Here is a 22,636-nt window from a genome sequence, read left to right on the forward strand (position 1 = left end):
GAAGCAGACCCCACCACCTGCCTCCGTGGAGAAACCCCATTAGCTAAAAAACTCACAGCCAAACTTTCCCATCTTTGTAGACCAAATAATTCAACCTCAAGGACATAAAATAAAACCCTTTAGCAGCTGCAAGCAGGAATGAAGTCTGAGATGTTCTGGGCTGTTCCAAAAGGAGATGAAAACATCTAGAGACCTTTCAACAATCTGGATTTCCTGACTAGGTGCCACATTAGAGTGTACACATTCACTGGAAAAAATTAATTACAAATTAATTAGAAAGAAGGTTAATAGTGCTGCTCTGCAGTGGTGGAATGCAACTATTTGTTGTGGTTTGTTCAGTGTCACTGATGCAGAAGCCACCTCTCCCCAGCACCCTAGGAGCCTGCAGGGCCATGCTGTCCTACCTGAGCTCACGTTTTGGCTTTGCATCCCGTAGGGATTTACGGGAGATGTTCCGGTTGCTCCCCGGGTATGGGAATTCCATCGTCTCAATGGCCTCCCCATAAACCCTCAGTGGCTTCAGCTTCTTCATCTTCAGCAGCATCTCTGGAGAAGGAGGGCAGGTCTGCTCAGACAGCACCAGGCACTGGTGGTGCTCAGGCCTGTCTCTCCCTGTCCCTCTCTCATCACCCCATCTCTGGTCCTCGCCCTGCAGTGCAGGGTCTTCTGTAAGGACCAGCCCCACTTTCGGCTGCTCCACACCAGGTGTTCTCCCTCCCACCAGTACAGGCCACTTCAGGGCCTTAAAAGATGATAGTTACCAGCAACAACATCAACAGACTTGTTGGATGGGCCACAGTACAAGATGCACTTTCTCTTCTGGTCCTTTTCATCTTCCAAGCATGGTGTTTTGTCCTTCTCAACACTCTCCTCATTCAGTTTATGGAACCAGTAGACAATGTGAGTTCCAACAACGGTCTTCCCTGTGCCTAGAAAAGAAAGAAATATGTTGAGAACATTTTAACCACAACACTCATGCTCTGGACCTGCATCCAGCTGATCAGCCACGAAATAAAATCAGGAATGGAGGGGATTGCCTTGCACAGCTGTGGGTGATGCCAACCCACACTCCCTTCTCCTGGCTCACCAAGGGTCCAATGGAAGGCAGCAGATCACCTCTCACCTCCCATTCATACCACAGCAGGTGTATTCTGGTGTCCCCTCTTACCTGGTGGGCCTTGGATGAGCATGAAGGATTTTTTTAGAGCATCCAGAACAGCCTGGTTCTGACTCTTGTTAAGTTTCCAGTTGCTGCCAGGGATATCAAAGGATTTTTGCTGCAGGATTTTGGATGTTGTCCCTGTTACAGCAAAGAGCCAAGAAAACAAATTTAAAGAAGGTTACTGAGGGCAGCACAGAAGTGATCCAGCAAGAGGGTGCAGCAGGTACCTAGTGATAGTGGTCCATTACAAGACCACCTAGAAATAATCCTTGTCCCATGCCAAGATACTCTGCCCATGAACCATCTCTGTGAGTCCTGGGGATGACAATCTCAGCTGTGCCAGCCACCAGCAGGGCATCCCAAATTACACAGCGGCATCACTCCTATCACCCCTGTGGGAAAGGGCCTACAGAAACTGCCAGGGCACCTGCCTGGCCAGAAGTGAGTAGCCACAAGGTAAGAAAGGTTAATATTTGCACTTACGTTTCTGAGGAGGTTCATGGCCAAGGGCGATGCTTATAGCAAGGTCAGAGGCATACTTGAGCTTCCAAAGTGCTTTTTCTTTCCGTCTGACAGAAAGGAAAAATAGGAATGAATGGAATGTAGCATAAAATAGCAAAAGTTGTAATACAGCTTTGCTTAACTGCCTTACTTATTCTTTCTCTCTGCTTTGTTCTGCATTAATTCCTTCCATAAAGAATTTAAACCACGAATAACTTAAATTTATTCTACTCCTCTGCATCTGGGACCATTTCTCAACTGACTGAAGAGCTGAGCCTGCAAAGATGTTGAGAGCAAGGAACACAACTCCTGTCCCAAGTCTGATTTGTTATGGCCCACGCCCTTTTACTGGATTAGCTTCCAATGTTTCCTAAAATTCACGATGCAAAAGGAAGCACATTCTGCCCTGAGAATGCTACAGCACTGGGGGTGCAGAGCAGCCTATGCTGTGTACAAGAAAGGGCAAACTAGACATCAGCTCTGATTTAAAAGGAGCAGAACTTGCTTTGCAGCAACAACAAAGGGGAATGATTTGGAAATCAGGGAACCCTTCCACTAAGCAAATCCCACTCCAGGGCTTCCCTTGGGCTTTTAAAACACATATTGCAGTAATATAAGAAGCAGGTGCTCAGGGAAATTTCACCACCTTCCTCTATCTCCCTACTCTCAGGGACAACCAGAAGAGCATGAGACCCTCTGGAGAACAGACACCCCCACAAAGACCCACAGCCCAACAGTATGGCCAGCCAGAGTAAGGATCAGGGCAGGTTTTTCAGGGGATCAGCCACAGCAGTGAGGAAAGCCCCTGGGGGTGCAGCAGAGGGGTCCTGTGGGAAGCCAGGTTAACCAGAGCACACTGCTGAGCCCACTTACATGTCTGGCAGCATTTTTGGAACGAGCTCCACCGTGAACCTCGCAGAATCCTGTGAGATCTCCACAGGGATGGTCACCATAGACATATAGTGGATGTAAAAATTCATAGTCTGATGACCAGACCTGTCTGACTTATCATCATCGTTGAACTCCTCCGTGACCCCATGAGCCACCCAGGTGTAGGTATCGGGATCAACCACAAGTTTGTTCTCTGATTTGCCATTATCAAGCAAAGACAGGTTCTGGAGGCCATGGCTGAGGCATTCCTCATCGCTCTGAGGGCTCTTGGGAAGCTTCAGCCCACCTAAACGAATGCACAGGTAACAGTGGAAGAAGTCCACTTCAATGGAGCAGTCCTCCAACCACTTCTTGTTCAGCACAAAGCTCCCTTGCAGCTGTCCTTTGCTTGTCCTTTGCTTTGCCCACTTTATTTTAATATCATGGAGGACAATTGAGTCATTCTCAGCCACGGCACACGACGCAGACTCCATGGCACTCATGGGCATCCACACCTTGTTGTACTCCGTCGTGCTCTTGTACTTGTCCTTGGACTGCAGCGTGGCGTAGGCCGAGAAGCAGTCGATTGGCTTCTCCATGTGCTGCAGGCAGACCTCAAAGCCCGGTGTCACACACCACAGCTGCACAAAGGGCACCAGGAAGCCGCGGCTGACATCGGTGGTGAGCTGGAACCACAGCGCGTCGCCGGCACTCAGCTCCAGGGACAGCTCCATGTAGTGGGAGCAGGAGCTCTTCCGCACCCAGCCTATGTGCCGGTGGTACAGCTCCTTGCTCTGCTGCAGGAGGGACGCGGCCCTGTCAAACTCCTCGTTCCTGATGGCCGTCAGCACCTCCTGCCACGTCTGGGTGCGGAAGAGGGTGACACTCTTGTCACAGAGGGGTCCTTCCCGCAGGCTCTGCTCCTTTGTCTCTGCAGAGTACATCCTCCTCTTCCAGGTCAGCCTGATGCTGCTCCGCTGCTGGATGAACACAGGCTGCTCTACCAGCTGAAGGGACCTGTAGCTAATTCTCTGCGGATCTGGAAGACTCTCATTGTTCAGGGGAAACAGAGCTTTAAAAAACCTGCTGATCTCTTCGATATCCACCACAAAGGCAATCTTCTGCAGGACTTGGTCCTTCAGCTGGCTGGCCATCTGCAGGGAGTGGGCTCTCTTCTCATACGTCATCGCCTGGCTATTCTTCCTGTTGAAGTCGTGACACAGAAACTCAATGTCGTCCACAGAATAGATGAGGGGCTTCTTGCAGAGCACAGAGTGAAGGTGCCGCTGCACCACGACGTCCACGTACCGGCGGATGGGAGAGGAGGCCCAGGTGTAGGAGTCAACATGCAGGGAGTAATGGCCTGCCTTCGACTGCACAGTGGAGTTGGAGCGACAGAAGTAGGAGCGGCTGAGCAGTCTCCTGAACTCCAGGACCACAGGGGCCAGCTTTGGGTGGATGTCATCAGTGACAACAAGGTCGAGCATCTTCTGGAAGTCACGGGCATTAGCAGCTGACTGCAGGTGCTCCCAGATGGGGCCCAGAAGACTGAACTCCACATTTTTAGGGGAGTCTTGAGCAGGAGGCATTTCTCCAAGGTGATGCAAGAGATGAATGGACAAAGGAATGATGTGGCTGTACTTGTTTTTCATTTGTGACAGCTGTGCAAGACTTGGCTCACACTGACACCGGAGAGGAGTGACATTTCTGGTCATCTCCTGGTTGGTGAGGAACTCGGCCACGAAACTATTGAACATGATCATTAACTCCTCTATCATTTGATGGGACCCCCTGTTACCTGGGGAACTTTCCTCATCCAGCCGGTCATAGAAACAGTCCTCCTGTAGCCGAGACTTCCGATGGATCCTGGAGAAGTGATAAGCCACAGCGATGCAGTCCTCCAGGGTATCAAAACGAAGGGCCTTTGCTTCTCCCCTGTAGCAGTTCTTAATGCAGAGCTCTGCCTCTTCATAGGACAGCTGCCTGTCCGAGCGGATCACGGAGATGGTGAAGATTCCCTTTAACATCTGATCAGTCTCCTTCTCTACGGTGACAAACAAGGAGATCACCCGTCGGTCTTTCTGCGGCAGGAGGCTGCAGACATCTTGGCTGATTTTGGGTGGGAACATGCACAGAGGGTCCTGCTTGGGAGCATAGAAGGTGACACCCCGCTTCTTTGCTTCCATGTCCAAGGCACTGCCTTTGGGAATTATGCCAGCCACATCTGCAATGTGGATCCCAATCTCATAGTGACGCCCAAGATCCCTAACGCTGATGGCATCATCCAAATCCCTGGCACCTTGGGGGTCAATTGTGAAGGTCATGTAATTCCGACAGTCCTTCCGAGCTTCCTTGGTGAGGTTTATGTTGCTGTTGGAGGTGTATTTGGCTAACTCTTTGGTAACAGCAGCTGGGTATTTCTTCTCCAAACCATACTCCAAGGCGAGGATCTTTAAGCCTTCTTCCAAAGTCAGTGCTGCCTGCAGGATCTCTGTTATTATCCCCAAAGGGTAGTAAAACCCTTCCCTCCAGGAGATGACCTGGACACAGAAGAACTGGCACCTCCTTGTCTCCTGGCTGATCTTCTCACAGCTGACCACTCTGTACTGCCCATTGACAAGCCTGCGGATGGGGATGACATTGGGTTTCTCCTTCAGCCCCGGGACAAATATTTTGGTGACAGTGGGATCGATGGGTATCATCACACGGGGATCAAACTCATCCATCATGCAGACAAAGGTCGGTTCTCTCTCGGCACGTTTCAGGATGCCCACCACCCTCCCCTGTGGGCGGTGGCTGCTGCTGTCACCCGTGCTGTTCTGCAGGATTTCCACCAGCACCTCATCCCCAGTGAAGGCTGTCCCACAGTTAACTCTGCCTTTGATCTGGATGTTCATGGCAGGGGAGTCATTGAGGGTGAAGGCAGAAGCTCTGTCAAACCCCTCTTTGATCAGTTCACACCTCTTGTACATTTGGGGGTGCATATGCTGGTACTGCTGCATCATCTGAGAAGAGAAGCTGACATACTCCCACTTGTCTTTCCACTGGTTTGAAGCCTCAGCCTTCACATTCAGCAGCCCATCGTCAGACACTGTCACCAGCATGTTCTTGCTCTCATCTAAGAGCTCCCGGAGGATGGGATCATCAGCATTCATGCTCTCACCCTCAGAGCTCGAGGAGTCTGTGTCGCTATCCTCCTCGTCCCCCTCCACGCTCCTGCTCCAGCTCTCCTTGTCACACGCAGCCTGTTTGATGTGGGCCATTGTCAGGCTCTCCGGGAAGATGCTCCCCTTGTCAATGCACTGCTGGATGAACCGTTTCCACACCTTGCTGCACTGGCCGTGGGAGCACAAGGCCACAGCGTCCCCCACCACAACCACCAGCGACTGAGCCCGGGTCATGACGGTGTTGAGCACTCTGGCCTCGTTGAAGAACTCGAGGTGGTGGGAGGCTGAGACGCGCAGGCTCTCGCTGGTGTGGACTGTGCTGATGATGATGACCCGAAACTCACGCCCTGCACCAGAGGGGACAAGAGATAAGTCACTCAGGAGAACCCAGCAGGGAAGACCTTGCCTGGCTGCCACCTGTCTACACTGTGTCACATGGCCATGGACTGATGTGACCCTGCTTGGCTGAAACATGGGGGTCACCTGACGTGAGTAAAGCAGGGGGATCCTGAGATCCTCTGTGCATGAACCAGGATGGACATCACAAGGCACCACCACCCACATACCAGGGAGGGAAGGACAGCTTGGAGACGGGACAAAGGCAGAGCACTGCACCAGTGCAACCATGAGCACCCATAGAGTAGCCCAGCATGCCCAGTGCCACCGGCAGCCCCTTCTTGCAAACAGGGATAGAGTTTGCTGTGAATCTCAAATTCCCTGAGGAACTGAGGGTCTTGCAGGAACAAGAGCAGTGATCATTTGCAAGGATTCCTCTTCCCTCAGGAAGAGCTCTGCTGATCACAAAACAAATAACAACCAACAAGAGGCATCCTAATGATGTCAGAGCTGGGAAGAGGCTGCAAAGAGAGGGTGTGGAGATCACAAACAACCCCTGGGGTCAGTTATTCTCACCACAACGAGTCCTAGCCCTGCCATATTAAAAAAAAAAAAAAAAAACCAAAAAAAAACCACCAAAACAACAACAACAAAAAACCCAAAAAAACCCAAAAAAACACCAAAAAACAAAAAAACACGGATGAGTCATAAATTAAGTCCTTGAGGAGGACAAAACATCCTTATCCCTCTCTTGTCATCTACAGCAGGAGACTCCTCCTCTAGTGAGATGTTCTGTGATTGGTACCCATCCTGGCTTCAATTCCCTTTTGTCACTAGCCTCCCTCACTGGTACTTAGGGCTTCACATGATTCACACATACTCAAGTCTCTGGGATGGCACTTACAGGGTTTCCTCCCTCCTACAAAGCAAAGTCCATATATTTGAAATGAGTAATCAGCTGGGCGCAGATTTAATTCAGTGTGAAATCTTATTCAGGAAAAGAAAAAAATCAAAGCTCTACCAACCAGAAGGGTATGAAAATCAGCCAAAGGACTTCCAGGCACTCCCTCCTAATTGAGACTGTGGTGGTGGCGGAGACACTGAGAGGGCAGGGTAGCTCTGCCTAGCAGCACCTTCCAAAGAGGTATTTTTCCACAACAATAGCCAATATTTTGCATGTTAACAAGGAGGAAAATGTAAAGATGTTGGAAACTCCTCTGCTAATGCCCCAGTGTCTCTTCCCACTGCCAGTTACCTTGTGACTGTAGTTTCTATGGACCCTCATGTCCACCAGCATGACTGCAAAAGCTGTGTATGACTCTCACACAGAAGACCCCAAAATGCAGCCAGGCATGAGGGACTGTTGCACAAGACACAAACCTGGCAAATTTTCATAGTTTTCCACCACCACATCTTGTAGCTGCTTTTTTCTCAGCTCTTGTCTTGTTGCAGAAACCTGGTAAGAAAGAGGCACAACTGATCTCAGCTCAGAAACGCCACCCACCAAACACCACAGTCTGTCATCCTGCCCAGCTGCAGGTTCCCCAGACTACTTGAAAGCAGCCACACATGTGGGCTGACTTCAGCCAGAGCTCCCCCTGCCCTGTAATTAACCTGCCTAGATGATGCTGATCGAAGTGTTTAACTAAGCCATGCCACCATCTCTGCTCCAACCACCCAGGACACACTACCTAAATGGAGAGTGCTCAAAAAACACTGAAGGCACATGAGACCCCAGATTTCCTATTTTTACAAGCACAAATACAAAAATATAGATTAAAAGGTTCTTTCTTAGGGAGTGCTTAGTCAGCAGTGCAGGCATAGGCCCCTCAGGTGGAATCTCCTCTAGGTACCTGTGTCCCATGGGAGACCACACAGATCTTCTTCAGATCCCGGACACCCCATTCATCTGGCCACCTCTGAGAGATCTCCTTCACTTTCTCAACCACTTGTATTATCTCAGAGATGTTTTGCCAAGAAATCATGGAGATATCCCTTTCAGCCACACCAGACACATGGCAGAACACGAGGGGATAAATTTCGGGGTGGGGTGGGATGTTCCCACTGGCTTGGATAGCATTGCCATTGCCGATGTAGAAGTGCTTGGAGATGAACTCAATGATGCCGGCAGTGGAACGGTAATTCTCATTGAAGATGATCCTGCTCTTCGTGGCCACCTCATGCCTCTCCTTCTGGTAGAACTGAAAGAGGCGGTTCAAGAGGGTGTGATCAGCAGATTGCCCACCCCCAACACAGAACAGCTTTGGGGTTATCTGCATGTGGTCCCCAGCCAGGACAATGCGGGTCTCAAAAGTGGCGTAGGAGAGCGGAACCAAAGCTTCGCACTCCAGCATCTGCGCCGCCTCGTCGATCATGATGTGGGTGAAGTAGCCAGGGGGCACCTTCAGGTCCTTGGAGAGCATGGAGGTGGTGATGATGATGCGGTGCTTGTCGATCTCAGCCTGCGTGGGGCGGCGGAAGGAGCGCTGGTCTGGCGAGAGGCAGCAGTACATCTGGGTGATGGGGTCCATCGTGCTGATGGGCCGGTCGGTGTACATGATCCGCAGGGGAACAGCCCAGGGATGGCCCGTGGTCACATAGCTGTGAAAATACTCCCGGATGTAAATGTCAGCAGCGCTGGAGGGGAGCAAAAGGGAAAAGCATCAAGGAATCGTTGGTGCTGTTCTTAAATTCTGCGACACAAAGTTCTCTCTCATCATTCTGCAACACTCATCCAGTTTCTCTCCTGGCTCTGGTGACACCACACTTGTCACAGCAGACATTCACAACTGCACAAAGGAACCGGTGCCTACGCAGCCACCAATTCCCAGCCTCTTTCAACAGCATGATTTAAAATAGGAATTGGTATTTGAGACTACGACATCTCTTGACACTCTTATGGAAAAATGTGATGTGCTCCACAAAACCTGTGGCCCTGATACTGTGCAGGGCCAAGTGACAAGGAGCTCTCCTCTGACAGCAAAGCACCCCCATCCCCTGGTGAGACAAGACCTACAGGAGAAGCTTCTGTGCGAGCAAACAGCCTGGAACAGGCTAAGATTAGCAGTCACCATCTATTATGCATTAAAAAGTGAGGCAGTAACAGTGTGCAGGATCAGATGTGGACACTCTTTTCAGTGTAACTGCTCCAATTTTAACAGTCTTGGCCTGGTTTCTCTGAAGGCAGATCCAATGGCATTCAGACCAGATCTGCATTTTCTCTTCCCCAAACTCTCCCTGGAAAAGTCAATAGATTGGCATGTACACAGAGCCAAACAGCCTTCAAGGGCAACCAGAGCGCAACATTATCCTAGCATGGTCAGGAAACAGCTTTCTACTTCTTGCAGTACACAGAAAAGGCTGGAGAAAACTCTCTCCGGCCACATTCCCATTTTATGATGAGGCAGGAATATGTGAAGTGCTCAAGGCCAGGATGGACAGGGTTTGGAGCAACCTGGTCTAGGGGAAGGGTTTGGAACAAGACAAGCTGTAATATCCTTTCCAACCCAAACCATTCAGGGATTCTATAAGTCTGCATTGGCTCTTCCACAAAGACTTCCACCCATGCCAGGCTTCTTCCTATCAGGAAGTAGAGCAGTTTAAGATAAATTCAACAAAAACTAATTTAATAAAGCAAGCAATTGAAGTACACACTAAGAAAAGGGCAGCTCGGCTCTGGCTCATACACCCTGGCTCCCCTTCACACCCCCAGTGAGCAATGCACCAGCTTGCCCGCAGCTCTCATTGCCTCTTCCCTGCTAACCTGTTTGTGTGAGTGCAGATCAGCACGCGTGTGTTGGGCTGCCTGAGGATCTCCAAGGTGGCCATGGCCAAGGTGAATGTCTTTCCTGTGCCGAAAGGCCCATAGATGAGCAGAGGTGGGACCTGCCGGCTGGTGGTCGGCTGGCCTGTGATGAAGGAGATGGCTTGTTTCTGCTTGCTGTTCCCTCTCTGTGGGGACCCAAGAGAGTAGGGGATGGAGCAACTGGCAACATCTGGCAGGACCAGCTTCTCATCCAACAGGCGGTCGACAGCCTGGTGCCACTGCCGGAACAGCAGCTGGTCTATTTGGAACTGGATCTCCACCTTGTGGGAGGTGTCTGCCTTGAAGTTCAGCTCTGAGCAGCATCTGCTTGGTATCTGTAGCCAGATGGTCTTCTCTGTGGTGGCTTTATGTTCCACAAAAACTTCATAAACCCGATTGTTCACAGGTGGGTCAAGCGCCAGGAAGGCGGTGGGCACAGACCTGCTCAGCAGGTACCCCTCATCCGTGTCTGGTGAGAGGTTGTAAGGGGTAGGCACTTCAGCAAACAGCTCCCCAGAGAGAGCAAACTTCGCCCCCATGGAGAGGCTCTGCAGCATGGGGGTCAGCGAGATGAGCACACGCAGGTTGAGTCTGAAAGGAGGAAACACCCAAATGAAGAGCAGAGAAAGGATCTGTCAGTTGTTGGGCCCTCCTCCATGGAGAGGGGATTGCCACCTACACCCAGAGAGGGTCTGCCAGCCCCCCAAGCACATATAGACAGAAACCATGCTCTAGCTAATCCATGGCCACAGGATGAGACCCAGCAAATCATCCTTCTTGGCAGGTTTCCAGTTTTCTGGGAAGGCACCGCAAAACCCAACCCAGAATGAACAGAAGACCCCAGGAGCAGCATGGCCCCAAGGGTTAGCAACAGGCTTGTGGTCCCCAGCAAAGGGGAACTCCAAAAGGGTTCACACCTGGCACTTACTTGGCAACCAGAGCCTGCTCAGCTTCTTCCTCACGAAAGAGGAAGCTGTGCATCTTCTCCCGATAGTTGAGCCGGGTGGTAGGAACGACTGCACTACTTTCACTTTGGTAATCCAGTGCCAGAGCAGGAGGTTTGTACTTTGCCAGCAGCACCACATCTTCTCCAGTCCTTGGCATGCTGGGAACGATGATGCGGTTACCGCGATCCCAGCGCACAAAGTTGACGGGGCGGCCGCTCTCCCTGGCGCTGGGGATGTGCTGGGGGGTCTCCCGCCGGCCCACCTTCACCTTGAGCTTCTGCATGAGGACAGGGCGCTGGCCGAAGTCGAAGACCACCCACTGCTCAAAGATGCCCAGGATGCAGCACTCCATGCTGACCTCCACCAGCGCGACGCGGGGCGAGGAGGACACGGTGGCCACGTGGTCCCCACAGATGTACTGCAGGCCCCTGGAAAGCCCATTCCCCGAGAAGTAGAAGTTGACTCCAGGGTCCCGCTTCAGCAGGGCCACGTGCTGCAGGTGCATCTGCCATTGAGGAGAAGACAGGGACACAGTGAGGACAGCCCATGGGAAGAGCCCAGCAGCTGGTGAGGTGCTCCAGCAGCATTTCCTAGAAAAAGCTGCTAGAGGAACCAAACTCTGTCAGTCTCACCACAGTTTATTCCTCATGCAATCACACAGCAATTACTCTAAGGTCTCAGAGAGCCTCAGGTTTCAGTTTAATGTCAACCAGTGTGCAGTGTGCAGTAAATGGGAAATCTGCTTTGGAGAAGACAGGTTTTTGCCCCCGACATCCACAAAATCCTGGTCAGGAAAGCACCTGAATGCTGTTATTTGTGATGATACAGGGGAGGTGTTGAGAGCAGCCAGACCTGCCCCTGGACCACTGCACAAGACAGGAGACACTGTAGCTGCATCCCCTCCATACAGCCCCAGTGAAGGCACTACCTGAGCAGCTCCTGTGTACCCAGCACATGTTCTCATTTAAACATCCCAAATCCCCATCCTTCTGCCCCTTGCAGAAATAATAACTAAAAAACCTCCCAAGCAAACAAAACCCTGCAAAGGACTGAGCTAACCTTAGAGTGGACCTTGAACTGCCACTGGTATTTCTTCTTCCTGTCCTCCAGCTGCACATGTAGAGGCTGCTCACACACAACTTTGACACCTTCGACGTGCTCAGCCATCTGTGGGGAGTCATGAGAGGAGAGGGACTGAAGGCAGCATCCCAGGGACACACCTCAAAGCCCTCCACAGTGCCATCTTCATCCTTGCCTTTACGCTACCGCCTCCCAAGAGGGATCAAGAGTACATCCTCATATTCCATCCTCACCCACTGCTGCTCCACGCAGCAGCCTTGGGAAGCAAGAGGACCCACGGCATGGCTCAGGTACTCTGAGCAGGTTCTCAGGTTGCTGACTCCAAAGAGATGAAGGAAGGAGGATCCCAAATCCCTTTCTGCATCCCCATTAGGAAGGTGAGCAGTGGGCTCCATTCCCAAGCTCTCACACCAGAGGATTCCTGCGATGTGCTGGATCAAAGCACTCCCACCCTGTGCCCCCACTCACAATTAACACCTCGTTGGAGCACATCTGATACTCAGCAAGGAGCCGGTCCTGGTAGGACAAGAGCCCATCCTTCAGGGCTTGCTTCTTTTTCTTCACAGAAACCTTCACCCTCTGGATCCACTCCTGCAGCTCCTCTTTGGAATGAGCCTTGGTGCAGCTGTTCCCCATTTCACACACCTCCGCTCTGTCAGGAGAGAGGCGTTCCAGGTGCCACCCGTGCCTGGTGGCATGGGGATCCTCAGGGAGCCGGCAGCTCCCTGCTGCCCCTGCCCTCTTCCCTGTTGGACGCCTTACCTGCTGCACAGTGAGAACTTGGTCAGCCTGAGCGGTGGTGCGCGGTGGACCCACTGCATGGAGCTATCGGCCGAGAGCATCTGCACGTGCTCGATGGAGGAGCAGTGGTTCTCAAAGCTCTCCTGCGAGCTGCAGGTCACCAGGCAGACGCGGCAGTAGAAGTACACGGGCTCAGGCGCTGCCAGCTTGCTGGTGGTGCTGCCGGTGCCCAGGGACGGCAGCAGGTCGGAGCGCAGCAATCCGCGCTCCCTCTCGGCCTCCCACACGGCCATCTCCACGTCACTGTGGGCGTACTGGCAGCGCTGCGGGCCGTGCCTGCAGGGCTTGCCCCGGGACACAAACCGGCAGTAGGAGAGCGTCTCGATGAACTCGGGGCAGGGCCGGATGGCCGTGTACTGCTGCTTTCTCTGGCTGTCCAGCACCGCGTGCACCAGGAGCGGGTCCCAGGTGTGGTGGGACTCGCAGAGCCACCCGCAGCCACCCACTGTGATGCGCTGGGGGCAGCCAAAAAAGCACTGCTTGCAGATCTCCTGGAAGTGCCCCCCAAACTCACTGGTGATCTCACTGGCAGCGCTGGCAGTGAGGTGGGGGGTGGCAGCAGGGCGGCCTCCCAGCTGTGCTTGCAGCACCGCCGCCTTCAGCCAGCGCCGCTCCAGCTGGTGTTCCCTCTCAAAGTTCCAGACCATGGCCTCCTCCGCGCTCCAGGCAAAGGTGCACTGGTTCTTGTGTCTGCTGCAGCCCAGCCCCATCACGTAGTACCTGCAGACAGCGTAGCGCGCCGGGTTGGGGAAGCCAGGCCGCCGGGACACCTTCCTCCATGCCGTGCTCCGGCGGCTGCGGCAGCGCGCCAGCAGGATCTCGTACATGCATTTGTGCTCCACCTCCTGCGGGTGGTAGGTGATCTCATTCTCCTTCACACTGCACTTGGAGCAGACCAAGAGCAGCTCCAGCTGCTGCTGGAGGCTGCCCAGTGGCACCTTTGGGCCGTTGGCTGTTGGCATCTTTGGCAGCAGCTTGAGCAGGGCACAATTAATGGTGGGAAGGTCTTAGAAGGTGATGATGCCGTGGGGAGGAGGTGCCATGGAGTGAGTGGCCTTGTCCTAGCTCACTGCATACCTGCCAGTCATCGGTGCAAACTCATGAAGCCTGACAAAAGAACAGGGAACAAGTGACTTAGCAGGAAACATCAGACAATCCCTGGCTGGGTGCACACAGAGGCATGGCACAGCCAGGAACCTCACCCAGGTAACCTCCGCCTCAGCACCCTCTTCCCCCAGCTCTGTTCCCCCACCAGCCAGGTCCTGGGGGAGTGTTTTGCTCAGGAATCAGGCTGCTGAGTGGTGCTGGTCCTGGCAGGGCTCAGCCTGGTCCCCAGTGTCCCTATAGACCATCAGCATTTACCATCCAAAGTGGCTCCTGAGGGCCCAGCACAGTCCCCACAGCAGCCACTGATCTCCCCAGACCATGGACACATGATCCAACTTCCTCCTCCTGCTGCCAGCACCAGTCCCACCTTGGGTCCCTCCTGCCAACTTTCTCTTTCTTTATCCTGTTTTCTTCCCTGAGCCGGCAGGCAGCCTCACGCCGAGTGGGAGGAACCCAGCTCCAGCCCCTCAGCCCATCCGCCCCATTGCACAAAAGATTAATTAGAATTAATTAATGAAGCAACCACCCTCTTTGCTCCTGGGTTGCAGCACCCAAGGTCGGGAGATGGGCATGCTGGAACAGGGGCCGGCCGGCATCTCTCCAGCTGACAGCTCGGTAAACATCCGGCTGGGAGAGCTCGGCCCTAGCGGCGGGGAAGGCAACTCACGGCTCACTGCCCTTTCCAGCCACAGCTCCGGCATTTGCCACCAGTTTCCTGGGTAACCAGAGGCCAGGAGCAGCCCTGGGAATGATGCTGCAGGGTTTGGTGGCTGGGCCACGTGGTCAGGGTGAAGGGAACATGCCGGGGCACATTTCTGGGCAGGGTGTGCTGCCAAGAAAAGCCACTTGCCTCATGCTGAGCACCCAACTTGGGCTCCTGGCCAGCAGCCACTACAGACTGGCTCTCTGGCAATGCCAGGGAAGAGCAGGATTTACAGCTGAGGTCCAGTGGACGATGGAGCACGAAGGCAAATCCTGCATTGCTTCTGCATTTTTAATTAAGTATCCTTTGCTCTTTTCTGGGATAAACAGGGTGCTGGGCAAAGTGGGCAGGGAGTGCTGAGGCTGCTGCTCCCGCTGGAACTCCAGACAAGAAACATAAAGCTGGAAGTGCTTGGAGCATCACCCATATTCCCAGCATACCCTTAGAGAGCTCCTCACCTCCCATCCCAGTGTCACAGCATCCACCTGCTGCTGAGCCATGAAGGAGCCATCTAATCCTACTTCTGTGTGTGCATCAGGTCAGACACGTGCTCGGTGGATAAACACCCGCTCAGTTTATCTCTCAAGGCCTGGCAGCAAGCCTGGCACTGGGCAGAGCTGCAGGTTTCCATTTTGGGAAGCTGTGGGATTCCGTGGCAGACTCCCACGCCAGCGCTGGCTTGATTGGGGTCACTGTGCCACACCACTGTGCCATGCCACGAGCTCTGCATCCAGAGCTGAATCACCCAGATTCAGCTCTGCGCCTTCACTTCCAAACCTTTACTTGAAGCACTCAGTGCAGGCTGGCAGTGGAAGAAGAGCAGTGACCCCGAGCTGGCTGGGGCCAGCAGACAGCCAAGGTATTCCTGTCCTCCAGCTGAAACAAGGTCATGGTCATTCATTGGAATAAAACTTTCTGTAGTCCAGGGGTCAGAAGCTCTTAGTTTGTTCTGGCTCTACTACAAAAAAAAGAAAACTTGGAGCCACAGCTGAGGTTCTGGTGCTGTTGCTGATTGATGCAGATAAAATGCTTTGCAATGAAATGAAAAAATTTAGGAAAATTTGAAAATAAGCACCTATGAAGAGAGGAGGGAGAATGGAACAATCTGTCTCATGCCCAAGGGCAGCAAGGGGTGCTCGTCTGATTCCCAGCAAAGGCAGAACAGTGCTGGTGGGGGCTGCAGACCCCCTGGAGCTGCTCCAGTCTGTGAGTGCCAAAAAACCCCAGACAATGGAAATCAGGCAGAAGTCTGGGGAGACACGGCCTGCTCCGAGGGCTGGACTGCAGGAGGAAAAAACCCTTCACCTTGTGGGGGCCAAAATCCCTCCTGTTTGAGCCTGGGGAGGCTCTTTGCTCCAAGAGAGCATTTCCACTCGGCTTGCCCCGGGAGATAGGGATGGACTGGGGCTAAGCGGGACTCCAGGGCAGAGGGAGTGTCCCTCGCGACCGCAGGTTCAGCTTGCCCCGGGAGCTCGGCACAGGGCAGGGGGGACACGGAGGGCGGCGGTGGCGGCGGGGCCGGGCTGTTCCCGAATCCGCGCCGCGGGAACGCCCGAAGCGGGACACAGGTCACGCTCAGCCGCCGAGAGCCTTCCAGCTCCTCCGAAGCTGGCCAGGGCAGCACGTTCCCAGTGGAACTGACTTCGGCAGTTTCGGGAACACTTTGGTATCCCTCCCTTAGCAGTTCCACCTTCCTTCCTCTGGAAGTCTCCGCCTCCGGCCAAGCCCTCCCGGGAAAGGCACTCAGGGTTGGTGCGACATCTGTGCAACACCGTAACTGGTGAAAACTCCAGTAAAACTCAGTTACACACGCGGGAGAGGAAGAAACCTGATCGCTGGCACTCGGCTCCAGGCACAGGGAGCCGAACTTCCCGGTCCCGGCACATCCACGGCCGCAGAGCTCATGGGAGACGCGGTCCCGCAGCACCGCCGGTTCCGACCCACCCGGCTAAACGCTAAAGAACTGCCCGTAAATCCCGAGCAGGACAGCCGGGGTGCCACTGGAATTCATGGCTAGGTCGGGCATCCCAGCTGGAAAAAGATAAGAGGGAATAGTCCACCTTTAGAGGGGTCAATTTCCTTGCTGTTTATTTTTTTAAGAAGGCGTTTGATTTTGAGCAAACTGCCAGAACATGCTCTGGGTCTGGAGGTGGGAGGGAAGAGGAAATGCAAACTCCGCTCAAAGTCTCTGCACAGCACTAGTGCTGACGCCAAATTAAAGCTTTTCTCTCTCTACAGCACTCTTATACTAGGAAAGGAAAAAAGGGGGGAAAAAAAGAAAAAAAAATCAGAAATGAAAATGCTAAGGGAACTTTTGCAATCCAGGCTCGGTTTGAGGGAAGACACAAAGCACGAGGAAGCTCGGGGAGGTGTGCCCCAAGACAGCTGTCCCAATGGGAATAAAACTGATGTCAACAGGGCAAAATCCAAATGCTTCATGGAAGGTAAGAGCGGAAGGGGAGTAGTATTTACCAGCAAGCCACAGACCAGGATTTACAAACTGAATTTTGTATATTTCAAGAAGAAACAACCTTTTTTACACTGATCCTGAAAAGCTCAGCCTGGCATTTAAAGCCACTCACGTCCTGCTGCTGGGTGACAAGTCACCATGACAGACAGAGGCTGGTTTATTGTACCGTCAGCCCCATCTGGGCGAGTTCTGCCTCTCTCCCAGGCACCAATGCAGCCCCACAAATGCTCTGGCCAGCTCTGGCCCAGCTTTGCCACAAACCAAACCCAAACAGAGCACACCAAGGCCTCGCTGATGGCATTTCCTCCACAGGAAAACGCTGTGGGTCAGGGCCAGGCCATGCTGTGTCCAAGCATCGTCCCGGGCAGGCGCCTTGCAGGGCAGTGCTGTGGCCAGAGATAATCACATTTCCCTGGACATGGCGAGGGGAAGCACGGCTGTGGTAGAGAAATGTCATCGTGCCTCTGTGTCCCGATGCTCTGCACCCATGCTGTCCCACCAGGAGGAAGGTGGCTCCTCCCTGAGCTCCTGGCTTCATTAATTATTGACAGAATGTTGGGCAACGTGCTACGCTGGAGTAAGCCAAGTGCCCCTCGATCAGAGCAAGTGACATGGATCAGAATGTTGGGAGTGGGATGGGGACAGGGGACCATGTGCCTCGGGGTGCTGCAGCCCCACATCCCAGTTACTGGACGTAGCCAAGCACTGGCCCTTGGAAGTTTTTCTACAGCTACATGCAGCACTCAGAGCAACAGTGCAAGAACTTCCCAGCATCTCCAGCACCCCACCAGCGATCAGTGCAGCCGGGCTGGCCGGGAGGGTTTGGGAACGGTGGAAGAGGAGCTGCCTCCTCTGGTGGGGTGGCAGATGCCAGGCAGTGCCACCCCACCACCCGCAGTCCTCCTGGCTGCACCGAAACCGCACCCCTCTGGAATCGCCCTCCAGTGCAAAAACAGCCTCCAGAGCTCCCCTTTCCCAGTCTTTTTCAACCAGACAGCTCTCTCCACATCCCACCCAAGAGCCGGCACTACCAGCCTGGCTGCTGCAGTGACATCCGCGACACCAATGCCCGAGTGTGTGTGCAGGCACAGACCCTCCAGTGTGTGCAGTGCCCCGAGACACGTGGACCCCCGGATGCTGTATTTGCTTTTATCCAACTGTAAGAAGTTCACCGGGAGCTCCCAGATGCCCTTCCCGGAGATCTGAGGCGGGAGCAGGGTTAGAATATCGCGGTCGTGGATCGCTTACCAAAGGCAGCACTGTGCACCCCCGGAGTTCTCCCCACCCTCCAAACAGGGCTTTGCACCTCAAAACTGCACCCTGGCTGTGACCCTCCTCTGCCGAACGCATCCCAGCCCAGGCAGGGACGCTGCGAGCCGGAGCGGGGGCTGAGCGGGATGCACTCCCCGCACGCCCTGCAGCATCCCGCTCGCCTTGCAGCACCCCACGGCTCGCTGCGGGGCTCCTGGGAGCACCCCCGGTCCTGCAGCCCCCCCAGGGCGCTCCGCTGACCGCCCATCCCTGGAGCTCGCCCACCCCCGGAGCGCCCCCCGCCGCTCTCACCGCCGCCGCCGCCGCAGTGGGGGGACCCGCAGGGACCCGGGGACTCGCCGCCGGCGGCAGTTTCGCTTCTCGGGCCTCCCTGCATTCAAACCGGGGCCGGACTTCGCGGAAATTGCATCACGGCGGCCCCGCCCCGCCCCGCCCGCCGGCACCGGGGGGAGCAGGAGCCGGCACGGCCACCGGGCGGGCACCAGGCGGGGGGGTCGGCACCGGCACCGCCGGGAGCCCCAGCCGGCACTGGGACCGCCGCCGGGAGGGGGGAGCCGGCACCGAGCAAGAGGGACAGGCAGCGGGGTGGGGGGGTCAGGCGCCGGGGGACGGGGCACCCAGGGGAGCGGACACTGGCATCAGGGCAGCAGACGCCGGTACCGGTACCGGTAGCGGCGGGACAGCACCACCCACATCGCGCTGCGAAGCCCCAGGACGGGCGCTTCTGGGGGTACCAGCCTCACACCCCGGTCCCGTCCCACCCCCGCATCCCCGCGCATCGGGGGCCGAGTCTCCCCCCGGTCCTGTCCCCCCAGGTGCAGAGGGGCCGCTCCCGGGGGCGCTGCTCACCGGTAGATCGGGATTCCCCGCGCTCAGATTCGGTCCAGGGCCGGCAGCGGCGGAGTTGTAAGCGAATATTGAGCAGCAGTCCCGGTCCTCAGCCCGGCGCCCCCGGCAGCATCCTTTTTAACGGGGCTCAGGGGGCGGGGGTGGGGTGTAGAGCGCTGCCCTCCTTTCTGTTCATCATCACTTTCGTTTTCCGTTCGGTTCCCCGCCTGGCGCGATGCACCCGCTGCAGAGCTCAGCCTCGAGCCAAAAAAAAAACCTCAAACCCCAAACACAGCCCTGGCAGCAGCCGAGTCTCATTTGCATCGTGTTTCGTGGGGCAGCCCCGACAGCCGGGGGGCAACACCCGCACCCCACTTTGTGGGCACGCGTTACCACACAAGCACCATCAGCTGATGCTCAGCGCCCGAGGAGTGGGGGATCCTCAGCACTCAGCATCAGGGCTGTGGAGCCCCTTCTCAGCCCCTTTTCACCTCACCAAACCCATCCCGCAACAGTTTAGCACTTCATCCAAGCCCTCCCCCTGTGCGGTTTGGTGATGGGGCAAATTTGCGGGATAAAACACACAGAAACAAAAACCCTGCAACCCGATATGACCCCAAAACACACGCACCCGAGCAAAATCCCAGTAAATTCCTCTAACAGCGCCAGCCCCAGGAAACCACAACAGCAGCCGCATCTCCCCAGCCTGGATGCGAGGCTTCAGAAAGCCCTGACCTGTAAAGCAGCTGCTCTGCCAAACACTGCGGTCGAACCCCAGCATTCCCACTTCATGGAATTATCTTCATGCCAGAAGCCAGCTGCAAGCCCTGGAAACAACCAGAGGAAACGAACGCACCTCCAGCTACAAGTGGCTGTAAAAAATCGCAGGCCCCAGAGGCAAAGTGTTCCTGCTGATGGGGACACTGCTCAATCCTTCCAGCCGCAGATGGGCACGTGCTTGGTGGTGCCACCTCAATGCAAGCCAGCCTTAGCAACAAAAGAAAAGTTTTTCCTCAAAGCAAATGGGAGGAGGAAACATAGAACCAGCCCATGGGGCACGCCTGCACGGGAGCAGGAAGGAAGGAGGGGCAGAGACTGGTATCTGGCACATTTGTTAGCACCAGTGGAAAGGAAGAGAAACGATGTTTTTGACCTTCCTGCTCTGTGCAGTCGCAGCCACTGGGTGCCTCAGAGGGAGCTCTCACCTTGCTCCCACCCAGCAGCACCCTGGAGAGCCAAGAAAAGGGTTTTCCCACCGAGGAGAGGAGTGGGGCAGCCCAGGCCTGTGGGTGTTGAACAGACCCCATCGGAGCAGAGGGCACTGGATGGATCCCAGCAGAGCACTGGGTGGCTGTGGGAACCAAGTATTCCTGGGCAGCAAAGCCACCAGGGCCGTGCAACAACACCTGGTCACTGCTGGACCCGTGGCAGGACAGCCACCTGCACAGGGCCATGGCTGCCAGGCTCTGCTGCACTCTGTGCTCTGCCAGCAAGGAGCAGTGGGTGGCTCAGCCTCACAGGAGGATCTGACCCCACAAAGCTCTTGTGCTCAGTGTTCCCACCCAGGAAAGGGCTTCCCAGCTTTGTCCTTGCAGCTGCCATGGGAACTGGTATGGTTTGAGCAGCACCAATCCCATCCCTGCCTGGGAAGGAGTGACCAAGCAAAGCCCAGCCCTGGTATCAGAGTGGTCCATAGTGATGGAGTCCATCCCCATTTGCCTAGGGCAGGAATCACCCTCTCTGCAGCCCTGACTCTAAAACATTGCAAAGGTGTCTGTGACAGCATCAGACAACAGTGAAAAACAAACAAAATACCTGGCACTACTCCCCTGAGGTGACCGAGCCAGGACGGGCAGTGCCCAGCTCACTCAGGCTGAACAGCCTTGGCACTGAGGCTTCACTCTGGGTTTCCAGGTGGGATATCTGGAGGTTTCACTGATTTTACAGGTGGGATATTTTCCCTCCAGCTCAAGAAGCAAACAGCTTTAACTGTGTTATATAAAGCTCCCGGCCCTGCTCATCACTCAACAAGGAGCGGCGGAGCAGCGCAGGGAGCAGCCGGCTCTGCCGTCCCTCCATCGCTGCCAGCGGGAGGAAGCCGCTGCTGGAGCAGGGAGGGAGGCAAAGCAGCGTCACCACATCCACAGCATTAGGGCGGGGGAGAGCCGAAACCCAGGTTCTACCGATTTTAGACAAACAAACACGGAGCCGAAAGCCCTGAGTTTCGGTTTCCATTCCTGAGCTGACACGGCCGACAGTCACAGCGCGGTTTCCCCAGGAAACCATCACTGCTGCTCCCCGCCCCAGCGCCAGACGCGCTCCCCTTTGTGTGCTGCACCCCCCGCTTGTCCGAGGAAGTTGCTGCGAGCTGGGAGAGCCTTCCGGCGAGGATGCTGGAGCATCTCCTGTCCCGGTAACAGCCCTAACCTGCCCAGAGAGACGCAGAGAGTGAGGAACTGGTGATTTCTCAAAGACCCCACTCCCTCGCACCACAGGCAGGACCGTGGCAAACCTCTGCTCGCGATGCTGCCGGGAAGTGGGAGCCTCTGCTCTTCCCCAAACACTGCACTCTGCTCCCGTGGATACCTGGAGGAGAAAATGCAAGTGGCTGAGTCTCCACCACCGCTCAATCCAGGGAAAAGCAGGGACATGAGTCATCTGCCGCCCTTACGTAATTTTGTCTCTGGGCGCGAGTCCTCTACACCTGGCTGTGAGCAGAGCAGCCCTGGGCTCCCCACGGGAGAAAATGGGAGCAAATCTCAGCCTGAGCACCCAAGGGGACCCCAGGAAGTCTGTGAGACAGTGCTGGCAGCACCAGGCTGGTAGAATGGATGCTGAGAGCCCTAGCCCTGCCCAGGGACTCCACAGAGCAGGTTGTCCCACTCGGATCCACAGCAATGTCCCAGTTTGGGGTGCACAACACCCACTGCAGTCTTGGGAGCCCCCAGTGAGGGGTTCAGCCCCCTGGGGGGGGCTTGGGGGTTCCCCCCTGCAGAGCCCCAGGGCTCAGAGCCGTGGGAAGGGAGAGCTGATTCACAGGTGGGTTGTGCTGTCCACGAGCAATTCTTTACCACCCCTGCTGAAACCAGGGCTGCCAGACCAGGATCTACTGCCACGCTCACTTGGAACTTCTATCCGGCCAGGGAATGGCGCCAGATCGCCCAGGGCCGCATCCAGCCCAAGGCCACTCATCCAGACACTGATAATCTCCGCATACAACTCGCTGCAGACAACTTCCCTTCTTTGCTTTTCCTTCTCAGCCCTCATCCTACCGCGAGTCGCTGACTCTGCAGCCCCCAGCTGCTCTCGGCCGGGCGGGGAAGCACCGCGGCACACTCGGAGCAGCACAGCCAGCCCAGGAGTGATCCACTTCACCAGGGCATCCCCGAATGTCCCAGGGGTCCCGAGAGAGCTGCTGCAAAGGGAGGGGAGAATTGCACCAGCCCAAATCTGCCTGCCCAGCTTTTATTGCTTGGGAAGCTGTTTACATCCCAAGAAGAGCCGCTTTGCAGGGCAGAGTACACCCACGCTGGGAATGCTTTGCCGGTGACGTGATCTGTAGTCTCCAGGGCAGGTAAAGGTGCACA

General features: G+C 55.1%; 1 protein-coding gene across 4 annotated transcripts in view; it reads right to left on the bottom strand.

Annotated features, from left to right (window-relative positions):
* Positions 1-22,636, bottom strand: part of HELZ2 (helicase with zinc finger 2) — a 29,975-nt gene that overhangs the window by 6,838 nt on the left and 501 nt on the right. Inside the window, exons 1-13 of one of the 4 annotated variants that reach the window (XM_059862602.1) lie at positions 19,906-20,046; positions 12,631-13,776; positions 12,337-12,520; positions 11,848-11,955; positions 10,770-11,293; positions 9,800-10,432; positions 7,890-8,673; positions 7,417-7,492; positions 2,537-6,047; positions 1,646-1,731; positions 1,169-1,300; positions 762-929; positions 405-546 (exon numbers count right to left, since the gene is read on the bottom strand). In XM_059862602.1, the coding sequence (XP_059718585.1) occupies positions 405-546; positions 762-929; positions 1,169-1,300; positions 1,646-1,731; positions 2,537-6,047; positions 7,417-7,492; positions 7,890-8,673; positions 9,800-10,432; positions 10,770-11,293; positions 11,848-11,955; positions 12,337-12,520; positions 12,631-13,631 (7,349 nt within the window). In that variant the 5' untranslated portion in view covers positions 13,632-13,776; positions 19,906-20,046. Of the gene's footprint in view, positions 1-404; positions 547-761; positions 930-1,168; positions 1,301-1,645; positions 1,732-2,536; positions 6,048-7,416; positions 7,493-7,889; positions 8,674-9,799; positions 10,433-10,769; positions 11,294-11,847; positions 11,956-12,336; positions 12,521-12,630; positions 13,777-18,512; positions 18,619-19,070; positions 19,846-19,905; positions 20,047-22,636 lie in introns of those variants that run through there. The other 3 variants (XM_059862600.1, XM_059862601.1, XM_059862603.1) reach the window with 3 other exon arrangements.

This window comes from Haemorhous mexicanus, chromosome 18 (assembly GCF_027477595.1).
Source record: "Haemorhous mexicanus isolate bHaeMex1 chromosome 18, bHaeMex1.pri, whole genome shotgun sequence".
In the NCBI taxonomy this organism is placed as follows: domain Eukaryota; kingdom Metazoa; phylum Chordata; class Aves; order Passeriformes; family Fringillidae; genus Haemorhous; species Haemorhous mexicanus.